The 18,798-nt window shown below is 44.4% G+C and overlaps 1 protein-coding gene and 1 pseudogene across 1 annotated transcript; one reads left to right on the top strand and one right to left on the bottom strand.

Moving 5' to 3' along the window:
* The first annotated feature begins 7,487 nt into the window (after window positions 1–7,487).
* LOC113911435 (olfactory receptor 15-like) lies at window positions 7,488–8,434 on the top strand. The gene is given in 2 exon segments (XM_035727321.1): window positions 7,488–7,752; window positions 7,755–8,434. Coding segments are annotated over 2 exon segments (945 nt in total).
* A 5,943-nt stretch (window positions 8,435–14,377) lies between these two features.
* On the bottom strand, window positions 14,378–15,317 carry LOC113915097 (annotated as a pseudogene).
* Window positions 15,318–18,798: the final 3,481 nt, after the last annotated feature.

Here is an 18,798-nt window from a genome sequence, read left to right as displayed (position 1 = left end):
ATAGGGAATGAGAGATGCCCTAAGGTGTGGCTATGTACTATTTCGTGGGCAGTTTCTAATGGGATGGAAGGGTGGCCAGAAACTTGGAAAGAAAAAGATTGGAGGATTAATGACATGGAGTCTAGAGGACATCATGTAGATGTGCCTCTCTCAGACCCAGAATATGAAGATAATCATGTGCTACATAAATATGCACCGTGAGCATCCACTACGGGGACGAGGTGGGGGTATCTCTCTATAATCAGCTGGACTAGATGATCCACCTGTAGATTGGTCAACCTCTCTCCTGAACCACACACAGCAGCCATTGCAGCATGACAGAGGCTATGTGAGGACTCAGCCACATGGAGTCAGCCTCACCAAGGCTGAGTTGGCCATTGCCACTGCTATGTGCCGGACCCCAGCTGCAGAGACAGATGCTGAGCCTTTGATGTGGTACCATTCCCTGAGGGAGCTGCCAGTTACCTGGTGACACATAAATTACATTAGATACTTTCCATCATGAAGGGGCTGCAGTCTGTAGTTCCAGGGATAAACACATATTCAGGTTTCCTGCCTGAAGCATCTCTGACAATCCACCACTAATGGTCTTACAGAGTGCGTTATCTATTGCCATAATATCCCGTGCAGTATCGTCTCTGACCAAGAGACACACTTCACTAAAAAATATATATATATGACAGTGACCTTACACTCACAAAACTCAATGGTCTCCCATTGTGCCCAAACACCCAGAAATATCTGGGTCTAATAGGATGTAGGAGTTACCTACTGAAGGCTCAGTTAGTGTGCCATGTGGGAGAAAACATCCTGTAGGGTTCTAGTGCCATCGTAAGGAATGCAGTTTATGATTTAAAACAGCAATCATGGTTTAAATGGTACCATCTTCCTCTGAAGGGACACACGGATCCAGGTGTGATGGGAGTGGTCCCTCTCTCTAATATATGAATTAACACTCCGGAGGAATTTCTGCTTCCTATCTCTGCAACTTTGGGTTTGGTGTGTTTGGAGGTTCTAGTGCTCAAAGGAGGAATCATTTCACTAGGGAAGAAAACCTTGGTTCTGTTTAATTAAAAGCTGAGATCGCCTCTTGGCCACCACTGATAAACCAACAGGCATAGTGACATGATGGTGGTGAAGCCTGACTGCAGTGTGTTTGGGAGAGAAATGTAGGACAGCAAGTGAGGAAAGGAAGTGCACCCCACTCTCCCTAGGAGACTGCCTCCAGAGGGGAGGAAGGAAATGGGTGGCAACTGGCAGGGAAAGGGGCCACAGAGTGATTTTCCCCTCTCCCTGCTCTCTTTCACATAACTAATGCCTTCTTTTTCTTTCTCTTCAACAAAAATAAAGGGGGAGTTTGCAGATAGGAGGATGAAAGCCAGCTGAGGTTTTCCCCTGGATAAAGCACAGGCAGTGTCAGATAGGGGACTCGCTTTGCTGAATTGAATTGCATATACTAATAGAAGGAATGATGAAAACTTGAAGGGGGCTTTTGAAACACCATACGAATACCTACCACATGTTCCACTAACCTCCCTCCGGTGCTCACGGCAGATGTTACTGATCAATCATGGCTGTCTTTCTCAGTGAGCCCGAGGTGTCTTGGCATCTGTCTTGATCCAGTATTCTAGGCAGTTGCTACCAACCAGAGTTTGAAAATAAGACAACTCCATTTGCCATCTCCAAGTAGCACTAATGTTTGACTCCGGTGACAGTGATTTCAAATCAAAGAAGGCTACTTCAGACTTCTCACCTTCTGTTGTCCAAGGGGCTGTCTCCCCCACCTATGCTTGGGTGAGATTCTGACCACAATTATGAGGTACCTGCTGTGTGTCCTGCCCCAGGCAAGAAGCAGAGCTGGTGGATGAGAAAGAAATGTTGTGGTGCCTGATCACTCTGAGTCTCGTTGTGAAAATATACGTTTGTCGGACAAGCAGATCAACCGTGTAACTTACACTAGGGAGTCATGTCAAGCATAAATGATATGCGTATTTTACTACATCTGTTTCATACCTGATCATATTTAATCCCCACAGCTACCCTATACTGTTATTGCCCCATTTTACTGGTCTAAGAACTGAGGTACAGGGTGGCTGGTATCTTGTCCAATACTACATTATGAGTAAGTGGCAGAACCAGGATTTGAGCTCAGGCCTTCCGACTGCTCAGGGCTTTGCTCCCGTGTGGAATATTTATCAATTGTTTCATCCTGAGCCAGGTTCTGTGAAAAAATCTCATAATTGTTGGGGAGCCTGTTCTCTTCCCTGCAGGGAGCCACAGCCTTTGGGGGCACTGGATGTCAGAACACAACATAGGCCAGGACCCAGCAGGGCATGATGGAGAGAGTGCAGCAGGTTCCTGGGGACGGAGAGCAAAATAGAACCCTTCCTTGCTATCCTCCTTTTCTCAAAACCCCTGTGGATTCTTTATGGTCCCTCGAAGTCTTCCCCGGCCTGCCTTCCTGATCCTCACCTCTTGCACTTCTCAATGCATGTACTTACGGTAACTGACATCCACCCATCTGTGCCCTTGTACTCCGAGGCGGAGTAGAAGGAAGGCTGCAGAAAGCAGGGGGTTACTGAGCTGGGAGGGTCAGGCGACCCGGGCGTTGTAGCCGTTGAGTGCCAGTCTGGGGAGGTGAAGTGTGGTGAGGGACTGGGGGGGGGGGGGCTGCGACGGGCCCTGGAGAATCCCACAACACAGAGGCTCATTAAGAAGCTACTTGATTTGTCTTCCCTGAGGATCAGGAACAGAATATGAAAGAGGGACCCAGCGGGCTCCCAGCTTATCCCACACTGAGCCCAGTGCCGGGTAAGGAGGGAAGGGGCAGAGGCAGGGGCCTGGGCCACGCAGTCCCATCCCTGGGCATCCTTGCCCGGTGTTTCCTGCCTGTCCTCGCCTGTCTCACTGGATGCCTGTTTGCCTGCTTTCCATCTACCTCAGGTCCTCCTGGGCATCTGCTCGGCTTCCTGACCTCAGTCCATCTGTGTTAGTGATTTCTCTCTGTACAGTGATCTGTCTCTGTCTTTCTCTCTTCCTCCTTATTTGTCCTTTGGGTGTACTTCTCAGTTGAGGGGGATAGAGGTGGAAGGAAGTGAAGGCTTGCTGCTATGGAGCTGAAGCAGTTGGCTCCCCATAAAGAATATAGGACAAGGCCCTGGTAGGAGAGATGAGAGTGGGGATGACAAGTTATAGAAGACGGGAGCTGAAGGGAGATGTTAGAACTGGGAAAATTTGTAATGCGCTTATTTGGGAAAGGGAGGGGGGTGATTGCTTCTAAACAGGATACTAATATCCTGTCATTCCTCTCTGGTACAGCTCTAGGCCAGGCCCTGGGATGGCTGCAGAGAAATCTCACAGTGGGCTTGGAGCCCCCATTCATCTATTCCTGGCCCTTCTAGCCCCTCTCCCTCTACACTCCTCTTTTCTTCAGTTCTGTACCATATTCTGGTCACTGAGTATGTAGCCAGGACTGGGGATGGGATGCCTACTGAGAGCCTACTGCAATTGTCCAGGCATCAGACATCAGGTCCAGGTGGAGCTGGAAGGAGAGCACAGAGGCATGGCAAAGTCTTCAACTCTTCCAGATAGAGTAGACCAGAGACACTCCTGCCCAATCAGCAGACTGGTCACAATACATTTTGACTTTTTTTTTTTTTGTAATATAACTGTGTACTTTATTTTTTTAATTCAATTAGCCAACATATAGTATATCATTAGTTTTTGATATAATGTTCAATGATTCATTAGCATTTTGACATTTTGTTTGATCGTCTCATGGGGTCAGCAAGTTCACAACCTTCCAGGTCAGCTGATTTTATCTGTGGACTACCCTCACTAATGTAAGTTGGTTACATTACACTGGATCTTGCCTCCCTAGTGTAACTCCCAACTGTACTCTTGAGACCACCAGAACAAGTCTTATATAAGTCTTCTACATGAAACCCTTTTAGAGAGTTGGCCCTCAGCTTCCAGAATGCCCTTGACCTTTCATTCCACATGGCAAACATCCCCAATTTCTTCAACTCTTGCTCAAATGATGTGGCTTCCAGACCCTTCTTTATAACCTGTTTCAACATATCCACACTCCCTTTAGAATGTGGCCCCAGAAGTGAGATAGATGCCCCACATGAAGTCTGGCTACTGCAGATGAAGTTCCAAGACCTGTCAGCATCCTTTCGTGATCTGTCAGCATCCTTTCTCAATGATGTCATTCACAATGACTTTGTAGAAAGTTTCCTTACACTGATCCACTTTCAGTCCTCAGTTATTGCCCAATGAACTGCTGCCGCACCTGACCTGTTATGGTTGGCTTGAATCCAAGGAAGGGACAGAGAATTTTAGCTTTGTGCTACAACATTTCTTTTCTTGACATCAGCTTCTTGTTCTATCCATTTGAGACTTGAAATTCTACTTTCAACCACTGGATTAGGTTGTCTTCCTCACCATGTATATGAGAGGCTGTGAAGGAAGAACACATAAGACTGATTGGTCCATGGGAAGATATCTTGAATTTGCCGGTGGTCACAGTTAAATGATCTGTATCCAACTCATTCTTACCTCCTTCCCTTGCATTTGTACTCTTCCTAAAGCCGCCTCTCATGACTTGTGCCCTTAGTACTATAGCTGCCCAATTGCTCAGAGACCCTGCAATGTCACTTCTCTCTCCCTCTCTTTTGGCTTCCCCCGCAGTGTATATACATTCTGAACTCCCTTCTCTCTTAAAAAAAAACAAACAAAACAAAACAAAACAAAACAAAACAAAAAAACAGGAACACAAGCAAAATGCTTCTTCCACCTTATGTCCTAACCTTAGATATTTTCTCCTTACTCCACTTTACAGCCTAGTTCACTTCTCAAAACCTACTGGTGTCTGATTTCTGCCTTCATCACTCCACCAACAGTTCTCATTTCCAAGCCAAGAATAATTTCCACATTATTATATTTTTAAAGTTTTATTCCTCCTGCCCTCTCTGTAGTTTCTGGTACCATATGCCCTTTTGAAGATGCCAACTCCCTCAGTTTGTGGCACCAAGTTCCCCTGCCTCATTGATGCTCTGGCTCAAGCCCTGGCTCTTCCACTGCTGATCTCTCATGCTCCAGATTGCAGCTTCTGATCCTTTGCTCTTTCTCGGAAGGTGTCCTGAGTAGTTCTCATCCATTTTAAGCCTGACTACCTCCAAAATTTTGATCTTCCACTTAGATCTCCTTCCTGAGTTTCAAGGCTATCTGTCCTATTTTCTGATGGTCAGATCCTCAAAGCTACCCCATGTTTCAAGCTCTATGTCTATAACAGAGTTAATCATTACCTTCCGGCCACTTCCTGACCCATGCCATCTCTCCCTCCTCCACCTCTGCCCAGGTTTTGTCTTGAAATGTATCCCAAGCCTGAAACCTCAAGCTCATGTTTGTCCCCTCCCTCTTTCTCACCCTCCGTATCTCTCAGATACCAAGTTCTGTTGATTCAAAATTCCTATACCTCTCTATAATCTCTCTTCTCTTCTTTGTTGTCTAGAATATTACGTTGCTTCTGCCTTTTTCCCATACCCCTCAAATAGTCTTCCTCCAATGCCTTCTCCTAACTTCTACCCAAGAAGTGATGTTTCTAAAACCTAAGTCTCAGTGAATTTCTTTTCTGCTTAAAACTCATCTGCAACTTGCCATGACCTAAATGATCGACTCCATGCTCTTTAACAAGATATATAATATCCTTTATAATCTTTCCCCTCTTGCCCTGTGCAGACTAGCCCACGCTCAGACTTTATGGCTTGTGCTCCATGTTTTCACAAAGTTTTCCCTTAGTTATGGTCCTTTGCACCTGTTATTCCATCTTTTTAAAAACTCTTCCTTAAGTTCTTTGCTTAGCTAATTCCTGCTCATCTTTTAAGATTCACATCATGTATCCTCTTCTTGGTGAAGTCTAACTCCCAAAGGCTACCTAGGTGCTTCTTTAATGGACTCGTGTGACACCCTGTACTTACTTCCACCAGCACTTATTGATTGACTGCCATTCATTGTTTACCAGTCTCCTTCCTATGCATGGTCTTTGAGGGCAGAGATTTTTATTACTCTATCCCTAGTGCTTAGCACAGAGCTTTGACTGCTAGCACATATTTCCATCATGGTGCTAAACACATTAGCATCTGGTTTGTGCCTCTATTCCACTATTTCTCCAACCAGACTGTAAGCTCCCTGAGGATTAAGAATATAACTTGTTTGTCCTTGTCTCTTCAGCTCCTAGAACAGAACCTGGTAGGTAGACGGTGCTCAGTGTTTGTTGACCATTTGATGAATGACACCATGAGGAAGGGGATTTGATGGGAGCTTACATTACTAAGCTCCTGCTCTGTGCTAGTCACAGTGCTAGGTGCTTCACACCTATTATGTATTACTTCTCACGAGATCTCTTCCTGGTAGGTATTACATAGAATTTACAGAGAAGGAAATGGGGTTCAAGGAGATTAAATTACTTGAATAAGGTGAATAGGGTCACAGTTGAAGTACCAAGACTTGAAGTCCAATCTTCTGATTCCAAATCCCATGCTCCACTAGAACACGCCACCTTCTATGGCACCACAATCAAGGAATCGGCCCTAACTTTTAAGATATAAACTAAATCCATGCACAGTCTTTAAATGTGTCTCCCTTCCAGTCAGAAACCTCAATTGCAAGAAAGAAAGAATTCCAAGGGATAGATTACCATTGGGAGGGGTATTCCCATTAGGCTGCAGGGATTCAGAGATGCTGAAGCTGCCTTTAAGCAAACAACAAGCAAGAAACAATAACAAAAAAAAACCAGTTATTATTCTGCCTCTATTATAGTTTTAGGGTCAAGCAGGAAGACCCTTCCCTTCATTTGTGAGTAAAGCCAGGATGAAGCAGAGTGGTGAACAACTTCATCTCAAATAAAATCACATGTGAGGAAGCTTCCAGAGATCCAAAAGATTCAAGAAACTCAGACATGGGTTTTTTCTAAAAACTTTTAACATTTCTGGATTCATATATCTTCCCACATTTCTGACTCACCCCCTCTATATATCTGTAATGATCAGAAGGTTAAAGCACCAAAGGAAAGGGTTCTGAGTGTTTGTTTTTTGAGAAGAGGGATGGGAGAGCTTCAGATCATCATCCCACTCTATAGCCAGGACTAGGGGAGAAGAACACCAAGCAATGTACTGTGATGGTAGCTCCTGAAGGACAAGAAAGCAGGTGGCCTTGCTGGGCAGATAGAAGAAAATGAGTCTCTGGCAGTCTTAAAAAAAGATTTGGGCCTGAGAAACAGAAAATTCGAAGAAGGTTTCCCTCCCCACCTCCCCACCAAATTTAGCCTCGCCCCAGCTAGACCTCAGTCTCTGACCTCATATTAGTTCCAAGTAGTATCCAAGTGACCACTGACCTTGTCAACAAGTGAATGATCATAGTCCCTGAATGTGCATCCTATGCTGGGTCACTAGCAGTTCCATTTCTCTTTCTGCAGCTGAAGGAAAATGCAGAACTTCCCCTGGGACAACCACAGCTCTGTGTCTGAATTCATCCTTCTGGGCTTCTCCAGGGATTCCCACATTAATGTAATCCTCTTCAACATCTTCCTCTTTCTCTACCTCTCTACACTTGTGGGCAATGGGCTCATTGTCACCTTGATTCACGTGGACTCCCGCCTCCACACACCCATGTACTTCTTCCTCAGTGTCCTTTCCATGTTGGACATGAGCTATGTCACCACTACTGTGCCCCAGATGTTGATACATCTGATCTGCCCCAGAAAACTATCTCCTATGTCGGGTGTGTGGCCTAGATGTACATCTTTCTGGTGTTGGGCATCACTGAGGGCTGGCTGTTCTCTGTCATGGCCTATGACAGATATGTAGCCATCTGTTACCCACTCAGGTACAAGGTTATCATGACTCCATGGCTGTGTGGGGCAATGGTGGTCTTTTGTGGATTGTGGGGAATCAGCTGTTCCCTAGTCTACACTGTCTTCACAATGCGCCTGCCCTACTGTGGCCCCAATGAGATCAATCACTTCTTCTGCGAGGTCCCTGCTGTTCTGAAGCTGGTCTGTGCAGAAACATCCCTCAATGACCAAGCAGATTTCATCCTGGGCTTCATCCTTCTCCTGGTACCCCTTTCCTTCATTCTGGCCTCTTATGTCTGCATCTTTGCCACCATCTTGAAGATCCGCTCAACCCAGGGTCGACTCAAAGCCTTTTCCACCTGTGCTTCCCGCATCATTGTGGTCACCATGTTCTGTGGACCTGCCATGTTTATATACATGAATCCTGGGGCCAATGCCTCCCCAGAGCAGGACAAGAAACTGGCTCTGTTCTACAATGTTATCTCTGCCTTTCTCAACCCCATCATCTATAGCCTTAGAAACAAAGATGTGAAGAGGGCTTTCCTCAAGTTAACAGGCTGGGGCAGGGCCTCTGAGTGAGGCCACTGGAGCACAGAAGGCCACAATCAGAACTGAAACCATAAGTTCCACCCCATTCCCTCCCATTACCCACAGGATAGGCAAGAATCACTGACTGATAAGGGAGATAATATGTAAGGTAGGTGCCTGGGTGGGACTTGTTGATGGCTGCAGTAGCTGAGCTACCTTCAAACATTAAGAGAACCAACTGTAGACAGAGTGCCAAGTCAGGACCTATGTCTGATTCATTTCTGTTTCCCAGGGCTCAGCCAAGGGTCTGGCACAAACAAAGCATCACTAACATTTGCTAATCAAATGACTGAGTTCATGAGGTTTGAGCCTATTAAATCAACTTAGGATGGCCAGGACAAGAAGACTGACAGGACCCATATCAGTGACTTTATTTTATCTCAATCAGGAGCATGAACAGATCCAAAGAAACATAGTCTCAGGAGAAAGGAAAAGTGGCCTTAGAAATAGGATTCAGAAATTGGTCATTGTTCATCCAGCACTTCCATGGGAGTGTGGGTCCCAGGGTACATGGAGAGTCCCTGCTGTGGTGAAGAGATATTTTGAGGGGCCTCTTGGTATACAGATGAAACATCACCCAAACCATACCACACTGGGTCAGAGCTCATACTTTGCAGCAAACCATCACCTTGTAAGATTGCTGTGAGAAGTTAACATAGGTAAAGTTCTCAAAACAGTGCTTGATGCGTAACACGCTTTACGTGAACATTGCCATTCTACTTGTTATGCTCTACTTCTCTTTCTTAATACCACAATTACCAAGCAACTGATCGAGACCATTTCAACTTCAAAAGAGGGGCCACTCTGTTCTCTGGAAAGTATAGCTAACATTATAAATGAAGAGGTTTGCATTTGTTTATACTTCATTCTGGTGTGGATTTAGTAAATCTGGGTCTGTCACCAAGAAGCTCATGAAATCTGAATGGACAAAACTACAGAAAAATTATGACACCCTTTCAAGATACCAAATGTAGAGGCCCTGATTACAAACAGCCAACACTCCTCAACGATACCTTCATTGATTTTCTCACATGGTAGAGCTTTTTAAATAAACATTTGTTCAAATCTAAACTGAGTAATAATGGTGTTACTAGAGTACTTGATTCAAGAGGATACTGACAGGAATGGCAAGATATAATGACCATAATGGTGCTGGCTTCTCTTACCAGTGTCGGAACTTTTCACCCATAGCTGTGGCCCCTTTGACTCTCCAGCACCTTGGAGGAGACACAGAAAAGTTGCTCCACAGAATCTCAGGAATTGTACTGACCACCCAGTGCCTATCATACCAAAAAAGGCAGGCAATACTCCAGTAGCAAGAACGGCAAGCAACACTTCCATGAAGCCTGAATCAGAAAGGTAAGCTGTCACAAGGAGTCCCTACTGACCACAAAATCTCCTCCAATTTTGCTTTCACTCTTTCTACCACCAGCGGGGGGGAAAAAAAAAAAAAGAGGAAAAGAGGCAGGAGTTCCTGGCATTCATTTTATCCTTGTCATGATTCTGAATTCCCACAGTCCACAGAACTATTCCAGCTATTCCTTTTCCAAATTTGGCTTTGAATTTGAAAGTCTAAATCACCTAATGGATACAAGTGACAGGTTATTCAGTGAAATGATGCCTTAGAAAAATACTGTCAGATTCTCGCTTTGAACACAAAGGAAATTCAAAACTATTATGCCAGCTTGTGATTAATATCAGGCCTCTTTAACCTCAGAATTATGGAACCATCATTAACTAATAGTCCTCAATAAAACAGTAATGGTTCCAACAAAAGTAATACAGATTCAACCCAACCAGATATCATTGAAGGTACTTTGAACTCAGCAAGATAAGTAATAATAATTGTGGTATTAATGGCAGTTATTACTATAACTTGAATTTGGAAGAATAATATTTGGCCTCACATTTCACAGCTGGTTATAGGACATTTGCTGAACATATTTCGGAAAGAGGTAAGGAAGGGGGCTTGAGGAGAGATGCTGGGCATTGGGAGAGAGCAAGCAGATACCACATAGAAGGATTGACAGGACACACCAAACCCCGAAATCACATGGGCAAAGGATGGATAGTAGAAATATTATGGGAGTTGGTCATGCTTTCCAGGCTACATCAAGATAATAGTGGTACAATGGGAGGAAATGGGAGCACAAGGGGATTTGATTAGGCCAGAGAACAGTGTTGCGGGATTAAGGGTTAGAGAGAACTGGGGGAGTTCTGGAAGAGAGAGGGAATACAGGAAATTTAGACTTCAGGATGCAAAATATTCCAGGTGATTAGGAAAAAAATCTATGCTAGAGTGTTGCCTCTAGGGAAAATTCAAGGAAACTTGGCAGGGAAGGGAATAAAAACCAACAACAACAACAACAACAACAACAACAAAAAACAACCTCATTGAGACCCAACTTAACAGAGAATTTATTTAACAATAATTTCTTTTCTTAAAGATTTTATTTATTTATTTGACAGAGAGAGTGAGTGAGAGAGGGAACAGAAGCAGGGGGAGTAGCAGGGGCAGAGGGAGAAGCAGGCTCCCCATTGAGCAGAGAGCCCAATGCAGGACTTGATCCCAGGACCCCAGGACAATGACCCGATCTCAAGGCAGATGCTTAACCAACTGAGCCACCCAGGCGTCCCTAACAATAATTTCTAATCCCATCCCTAAATACATATCTGCCTCCTACGAACTGTGCTGGTTTGTAGACCAAATTCCAACAGGACAGGGGCTGTCACTTCTTTCAGCAGTGCCAGGGATCCAGGAATGACAATGGGCAATCAACTGGCTCCCATCAGTGAACTATAGGGAAGTAGAGACGGTGGGAAATCTGGCTTAAATAAAACCTTGCTACCTTCCTCGATTTCTCTGTTTCACCAACACACCAAGCCATCAAGTATTCTTCCTTCTTTCTTTGTCACATCTTTCAGCATCTCGCTATTCATTGCCACCATCCAAGACGAGCACCTTCATAAACCATGCCCAGATCTCCCTCAGTAAGTGTTCTTCAGTCCAACCCCTCATCAGGTCTCCCAAGCCATTCTTCTGAAAATACTATGTGACCACCTCTCCTCCACCCCATCCCTCACCCCTGATGCTTAGAAATACAGGTTGTTCATCATTGTTAAGATAAAATCTATTATCACCTGAATTACAAACTGTAGCAATCTGTCCTTGTAGAGAAACTAATAAAACCTCATCACACTTTAGCCACAAGACTCACCTCTCCACTACCTTGGTCCCTGAATGTCTAGTAAAAGAGCCATCAGGTGGACTTCCCACCTTCTGGAAGAAACTTCCACAGCGAGGAAGACTTCTCCCCCATTATTGAAGCAGCCCACTTCCCCACAAGGCCAGAAGCAGGAAGCTCTCATCAGCTACCAAGTACCTTCCACCAGCCCCATAGCTCCCTACTCCGTCCCCCACAAGGGGAAGGAACGCCTCAAAAACCCATGGGACCCTTCACTTTCTGCCTGAAGCCCTCTGGAACTACTGCCTGGAACTTTGTCATGCCAGGTACTGGAGTCCATTGGTGCAACTATACCCACCCACCCAAATACCCTGCCTAGCTCAGCCCTGCTTCATCTCTGAGTAAATGCTTTAGGACAATACTAGCACCTAAGTTCTAGAGACAAAATCTCTATCACCTCAGAAACCCAGAACTCTCTAGTCATTCATTATTCCCAGACTCTTCTCATCAGCCCCATTTACCCAAGTCCCCACTTCTCCCTTTCCCCAGTTCTCTCTCTCTTTGCCATCTCAGCCCCATATTCAGCCACTGCCCCTCTCAGTATCCTCAACCTGGAATTCTCCCTGGGGGCACCAGACCCCTGTGACTCTCTAAAAAGGAGGTTCTTTGTTCTCACTTCTGACCTGTGAGTTCCCAGACATTCTCATCCCAATGACCTCTTCTCCCACTTCTTTTCTGGTCACCCCAAGCCACTCCCACAGTGGAGTTCATCACCCCTAAAACTGCACCGCTCCCTAATAAGAATCCAAGCATTCCCACCGCACTGACCATACAGTAAACGCTTTCTACAGGGCTCATTAGGACTGTCCTTTGCCTACTTCTCAATGTCATCTCTACCTCTCCTGCTCACTTTATTGTGACCATAGGAGTCTTCTTCCAGCTCTTCGGAAAATGCGAAGTCCTTTCCTGACCTGGAGACTTTATCCCTAATATCCCCTTGTCTGAAATGCCGTTTTCCTGGCTCTTTGCATGGGTGACTCCTATCATCCTCAGGTATCAGCTAAACCTTAATTCCTTACCAGGGCCTTAACCTGTCAGGTCTCAGTAAGTAGGTTTCCTTCCATTTTTCTCTATTACAGAAACGACTTGTTTCCCGAGACAACTGTAACTTCATTGCTCAGTAACTGAGCTTAATTTCCATTTTGAGCTATCATTCCAGTGATGGGAGAAATAATATTCATCTTCTTGGGGTTTCTATCTCCCTCTCCCTGACTCCAAGTTCTGGAGAGCTTACAAAGTGCTGGGGTATGCAGTGGTGGATGGAAGTAGGGTGAGAAATAGTCTGGTCCTCTATGTCTGACACCCATTGAGAAAACCTCATTCCTATGAGGTCATCAGCCCTTCAGGGTCACTGTGGCATTGGGTTTGGCATTGTAATTTCATGACTGTAAATCTCGCCACATAATCTGTTTTGGTTTCCCCAAGGCTGGCCATAATGGATGTTCAAGAAATACTGGAACATCATCGACTCATCCCTGAGGCCTTTGGGCCACCAATGAGGTCTGAAAGGAAGCTGGATGCTCATGCTAACTCTGAGGCCCCATGCCAGGATTCTTAGCTTCATATGTCATTTAGATCCCTCGAAAGAATGAGAGTCACTGCTATGTGTGCTGCCCGCTGTGGTTTACAAAGGACAACACACGTGCACGTGCATTCTCAAGTTTATTGCACTTGAGTTTCATTTAGTCTACACTTACTGTGGCATAGAATTTTAGAAATGCAGAGGTCTTGGATACCATTACATTTAAGATGATCATTTTATAGATGAGTAAATTAAGATTCAGAGAAAGAAAATGAATTGCCCAAAGTCATAAAACAAGTTACAACATTGGAATTAGAACCCAGGTCACTTAATGTCAGGTTCTGTGTCCTTCTGCATCACAATGCGGAGTATACCACATTAGCTCCATGAACCACATTGGTTCTATGCACCAAGTCAGGTCTGTGAGTCACTTGGTTCCAGTGGCTTAATTTTTAATGTTGGCTACATATATTCACTGTTTACATGTACCACTGTGATTGCCTACATCATCTTGGCCCTCTACTGTGTCTATGTACCATGTCACTTAACAATTACCATGTTTCATGTTCGTTACATGTATCCTATTTATTCCAGGGCCATTATGGTAGATTATATTATCATCCCCATGATTGCTGCCTTCACTATAGAAGAATTATATATCCATACCCACTGCCATGTGACATGTGTTACTTTTCTGTGGGAAGAAAATACTTCCTGCCCTTTTGCTATGGGGCTTGACCATGTGACTTGCTTTGGCCAGTAGGATATCAGCAAAGAGATGTGTGTCACTTCTGAGCAGAAGCTTTAAGAGTCATCATGTGTCTTTCTCTTTGTCGTAAGAATGGGAAATTCCAGATAGAGCCTCCTTTTTCAGATTGGATCCAAGAATCCAATGGCAGAATGCCACAGTCCACCTACAACTGACATGGAAAATGAGCAATAAATGAGCTTCTGCTGTTGTAAGCCAGGAAGATTATGGAATTGTTTGTCACTGCACCACAATGTAGCAAGTTCAGCAAGACAGCCATGGTGGTTTCATGTACCACATTCGTTCCCCTGACAAGGGGATATATTGGTTCCAATGCACCATATTGTTTGCATACATTAGAAAGCTGTCCTTTTCCTCAGCATTGGACACTCTACCTCAGGCCTCTCCTGTCTCCCAGTTCACCAGGCCACCCTTCCCCACCCATCACTTTGAGAAAAGCCCCCTTGATGTCCTTGTTCCTCAGACTGTAGACCACAGGGTTGAAGAAGGCAGTGAAGACATTGTAAAAGAGTGAGATCTGCTTGTCCCGCTCAGGAGAAGAGCCGGAGTTGGGCCTCATGTAGATGTACGCGGCTGGAGCATAGAAAAGTGTGACCACATTCAGGTGGGAAGCACCGGTGGAGAAAGTCTTGCAGCAGCCCTGAGTGGACTTGATCTTGAGAATGATCTGGCCAGTACGGATGTAGGAGGCCAGAATGAGGGATAGCGGGACAACAACCATGAAGACACTGATGACCAGGTCCACCATCTCAATGAGATTGATATCCATGCAAGCCAAGTTTTGTACTGAGGGGCCTTCACAGAAGTAGTGGTTCACCACGTTGGGCCCACAGTATGGCAGCCTTATGGTGAGGAATGTATGGATCAGAGAGAAGAAGAAAGCACAGGCCCGGGTCCCAGCTGTCAGCTATGTGCAGAGGTCCCTGCTGAGGATGACGTATAATGCAGTGGGTGGCAGATGGCCACACATCAGTCATAAGCCATAACTATGAAGAAAATACACTCAGGTAGGCCCAGGGCACCAAACACATATAGCTGCAGCCAACAGCCAGCGCAGGAGATGGTCTGAGAGTGAAGGAGGAGATGCACTAACATCTGGGGCACGGTGGTGGTGACACAGCTCATATCTAGCAGGGAGACGATGCAGAGGGAGAAGTACATGGGCGTGAGGAGCTGCATGTCCAGGCAGATCAGGGTGATGATGAGCGCATTGCCCAGGACTGAGCTCAGGTAGAGGAGAAGGAAGGCAATGAAGAAGACTCTTTTGGATGTGGGGTCACTGGAGAAGCCAAGCAGAATTAATTCACGAACCCAACTTTGGTTCTGCCCTGGAGGCATCCACACGGTGAGGCCTATAAGAGAATCACACTCATTTAAATCCAAAGTATGGTGGTCCAGCAAGAATGTCAGCCCTGGAGACAGGGATTTTAATTCTGACCCCCATTACTCTACTGTCTTGAACAAGTTACTTAACATCTCTGAACCGCAGTCTCCTCATCTGTAAAATGTAGCTAGTAGTGCTCATCTCTCAGGGTTTTTATGAGGAGTGGAGGCTATATATATGAAGCATCTGACATATGCCTTAAAAGAATAAATAATGGCAAAGTGCTCATATGCAATCAACCCAGTCTTACTCCCCACCCTTCGGTGGCCAGATTGGTTGCCCACGTCTAGCGACAATCAATGTACACCACATCAGCTCCAGCCCTCAAACCTTTAGAGGTGCAGTTCCCCTCTGCCTTAGAGATCCTTTGTCTAGGAGTGCGGCTCCAAGCCTCTCACTCTGCAAACCTTTCTCCTTTGCCGGCGGTCAATGTGAGGCTTTGTCAATAGAGGGCGCTAGAGGGGGCACCGTGATGTGCTAACCCCAGGAAGGCACTTAGGTTGGGGCAGCAGTCCTTCCTCAGTCACTCAGCTTGAGAGCCAGCGGGCTGGTGCTTGGAAGGGCCGGTCGCACTCACCTCAACTGACCTCAGTGGACCAACTATAGTCACACACTCAGGCCACACTCTCTCCACCCAGTGGCCACTTCTATGCAAACTCTGGCCTGTCCCGACCAGCAGCTGACAGGTATCCCTGTGGTAGCCACACCCTCTTTGAAAAAGTCTGAATTCAGTCTTTTTTTTTTTTTTAAGATTTTTATTTTATTTGACAGAGAGAGCACAAGCAGAGGGAGGGAGAGGGAGAAGCAGGCTCCCTGCCGAGCAAGGAGCCCGATGTGGGGTTCGATCCCCGGACTCTGGGATCATGACCCGGGCCGAAGGCAGCCGCTTAACCGACTGAGCCACCCAGGCGTCCCCAGTCTTTTTTTCTTTCTTTTTTTTCTTTCTTTTTTTTCTTTCTTTTTTTGGCAGAGGTGGGGGAGTGCCAGGAGCAGGGGAGGGAGAGAGATAGGTTCTAAATCCTCAGTCCCTTCAATATGTCCTCTCTTTCAGCCATGAGGTAATAGCTGCTTTTTTTTCCCCGCTTGCTACTTCTGGATCTCTTTCAACTTTTTTGGTAGTTACCCACCTTTTACCAGTCAATGATTTTTTTTTTAAGATTTGTATTTATTTATTTGACAGAAAGAGATCCAGCGAGGGAGGGAACACAAGCAGGGAGAGTGCGAGAGGGAGAAGCAGGCTTCCCGCGGAGCAGGGAGCCCGATGCGGGACTCGATCCCAGGACGTGGGATCATGACATGAGCCGAAGGCAGACGCTTAACGACTGAGCCACCCAGGCGCCCCTCAGTGTTTCTTTATATTAAATTTTCCCTGTGCACATGATCACTGCCGTGTTGTTTCCCGACAGCATCCTGACTGGTATGGATGCTAACTCTATGGTGAGTAATTTTGATAAGGAATTAGAATGTGACATAGTTACAAGCTATCTATCCAATAAAGTATTATTAACTACAAAAGTAAGAAGTAGTAACTATCAGTGGAGAAACTGGACAATATCTTAAATGAGCGATTACAGTTAACATCACCAGGAAGGAGCAGATAGACACAATGTGTCTCCATATCTGAAATCCTAACAATATCGCATCCATATAGTATTTCAGCTCCAAATGCAAAACCTGATCTAATCATGAGGAAACATCAAAGAAACCTAAATTGAGGGATACTCTATAAAAATACCTAGCTTTTAATCTTCAAGAATATCTTTATCGTGAAAGACAAAGAGAGGCTGAGAATCGGGGTGCCTGGACGGCTCAGGCGGTTAAGCGCCCAACTCTTAGGCTCAGGTCACAAGCGCAGGGTCATGGGATCAAGCCTCGAGTCCCACTCGGTGCTGAGCGGGGAGCCTGCTTAAACTCTCTCTCTGCCTCTCCCCTCACTCATCCCCCCGACGTGAGAGCTCTTTCTCTCTCTCTTTAAAAAAAAAAAAAGAAGAAAGAGAGAAAGAAAGAAAGAAAGAAAGAAAGAAAGAGAGAAAGAAAGAAAGAAAGAAAAGAAAAGAAAGAAAGAAAGGCTGAGAATCAATAATAGATGGAAGAATACTGAAAAACAAAGCATAACAATTAATGCAATACGTAATTCTGGAAGGGAGGAATGGCAAAAAATCAGTGACAACTGATAAAATTGGAATATGAATTAGATTAGATAAATGTGTCAATGTTAAATTTCCTGAATTTAACAGCTACTATATAAGAGAATATTCCTCTATTCTCAGGAACTATTCACTGAAGTATTAAGGGGTAAAGGAATGTGATGTCTGCAAATTACTCTCAAAGCATTCTGGAAATCATAACATTAACATGACAAATTATTAAAAATTAATAAATCTGGGTATGGGGCATATGGGATTTTTTGTAGTATTCTTTCAGCCTTCCTATAAATTTGAAATTATTTCAAAAAAGTTTTTTAAAAATTAAAAAAAATTTAAATGTGAAATAACTTTTTCAGACAAACAAAAAGATTATGCGAAGGGCCGATGAACCATGAGAGACTATGGGCTCTGAGAAACAAACCGGGTTCTAGAGGGGTGGGGGGGTGGGCTAGCCCATTGGTGGGTATTAAGGAGGGCACGGACTGCGTGGAGCACTGGGTGTCATACGCAAACAATGAACCCTGGAACGCTACATCAAAAACTGATGATGTAATGTATGGTGATTAACATAACATAATAAAAAAAAAGATTATGTGAAGGGAGTTCTTCAGGCAGAAAGAAAGTGATAGAAACATGAAAATGCAAAAAAAGAGGACAAGTCCCTCAGGAAAAGGATAAATACGTGGGTAAATATAAATTTAAAATGAATGAAAAACAATAATAAAGTCTTGTGGAATTAAAAAAATGAAAGACAAAGATCATGACAACAGTAACACAAGAAATGGAGGGGGTAAATAAAGTCAGAGTTTTCTAAATATTTAGTGTAATTGGAAAAGTGGTAAAACTAATTATTTGCACTAGACTTTGATAAGTCAAGATTTATGTTGTAATCTCTAAGATCATTAAAAGAATAAATAATGCATTACTAACAACCTAAAGTAGTAGAAAATGGACCAAAAAAATGTTTACTAATCCAAAATAATGCTCTTTTGAGAAAGGAAAAAATCAAACAGAAAACAGGCCAAATGGAAAATAAGTAGAAAGATGGTAAATGTGTACTTGAGTATTTAAGCAATTACTTTAAATGCAAAAGGACTAAATATTTTAATAAAAGGTGTATTTTCAAATTGAGTTTTAAAAAACCCTACATATTGCTTACAAGAAAAGCACCTTAATCACTTTCCAATATTTCATTGTATTAAATCAATGCACACCTTAAACTTACACAACGTTATGTCAATTATATCTCAATAAAGCTGGGGTGGAGGAGAGGAACACATCTTAAGGA

The sequence above is a fragment of the Zalophus californianus genome, chromosome 4 (genome assembly GCF_009762305.2).
Source record: "Zalophus californianus isolate mZalCal1 chromosome 4, mZalCal1.pri.v2, whole genome shotgun sequence".
NCBI lineage: Eukaryota > Metazoa > Chordata > Mammalia > Carnivora > Otariidae > Zalophus > Zalophus californianus.
Note: the sequence above shows the minus strand (reverse complement) of the source record. Positions and strands in the feature narration are given on the sequence as shown.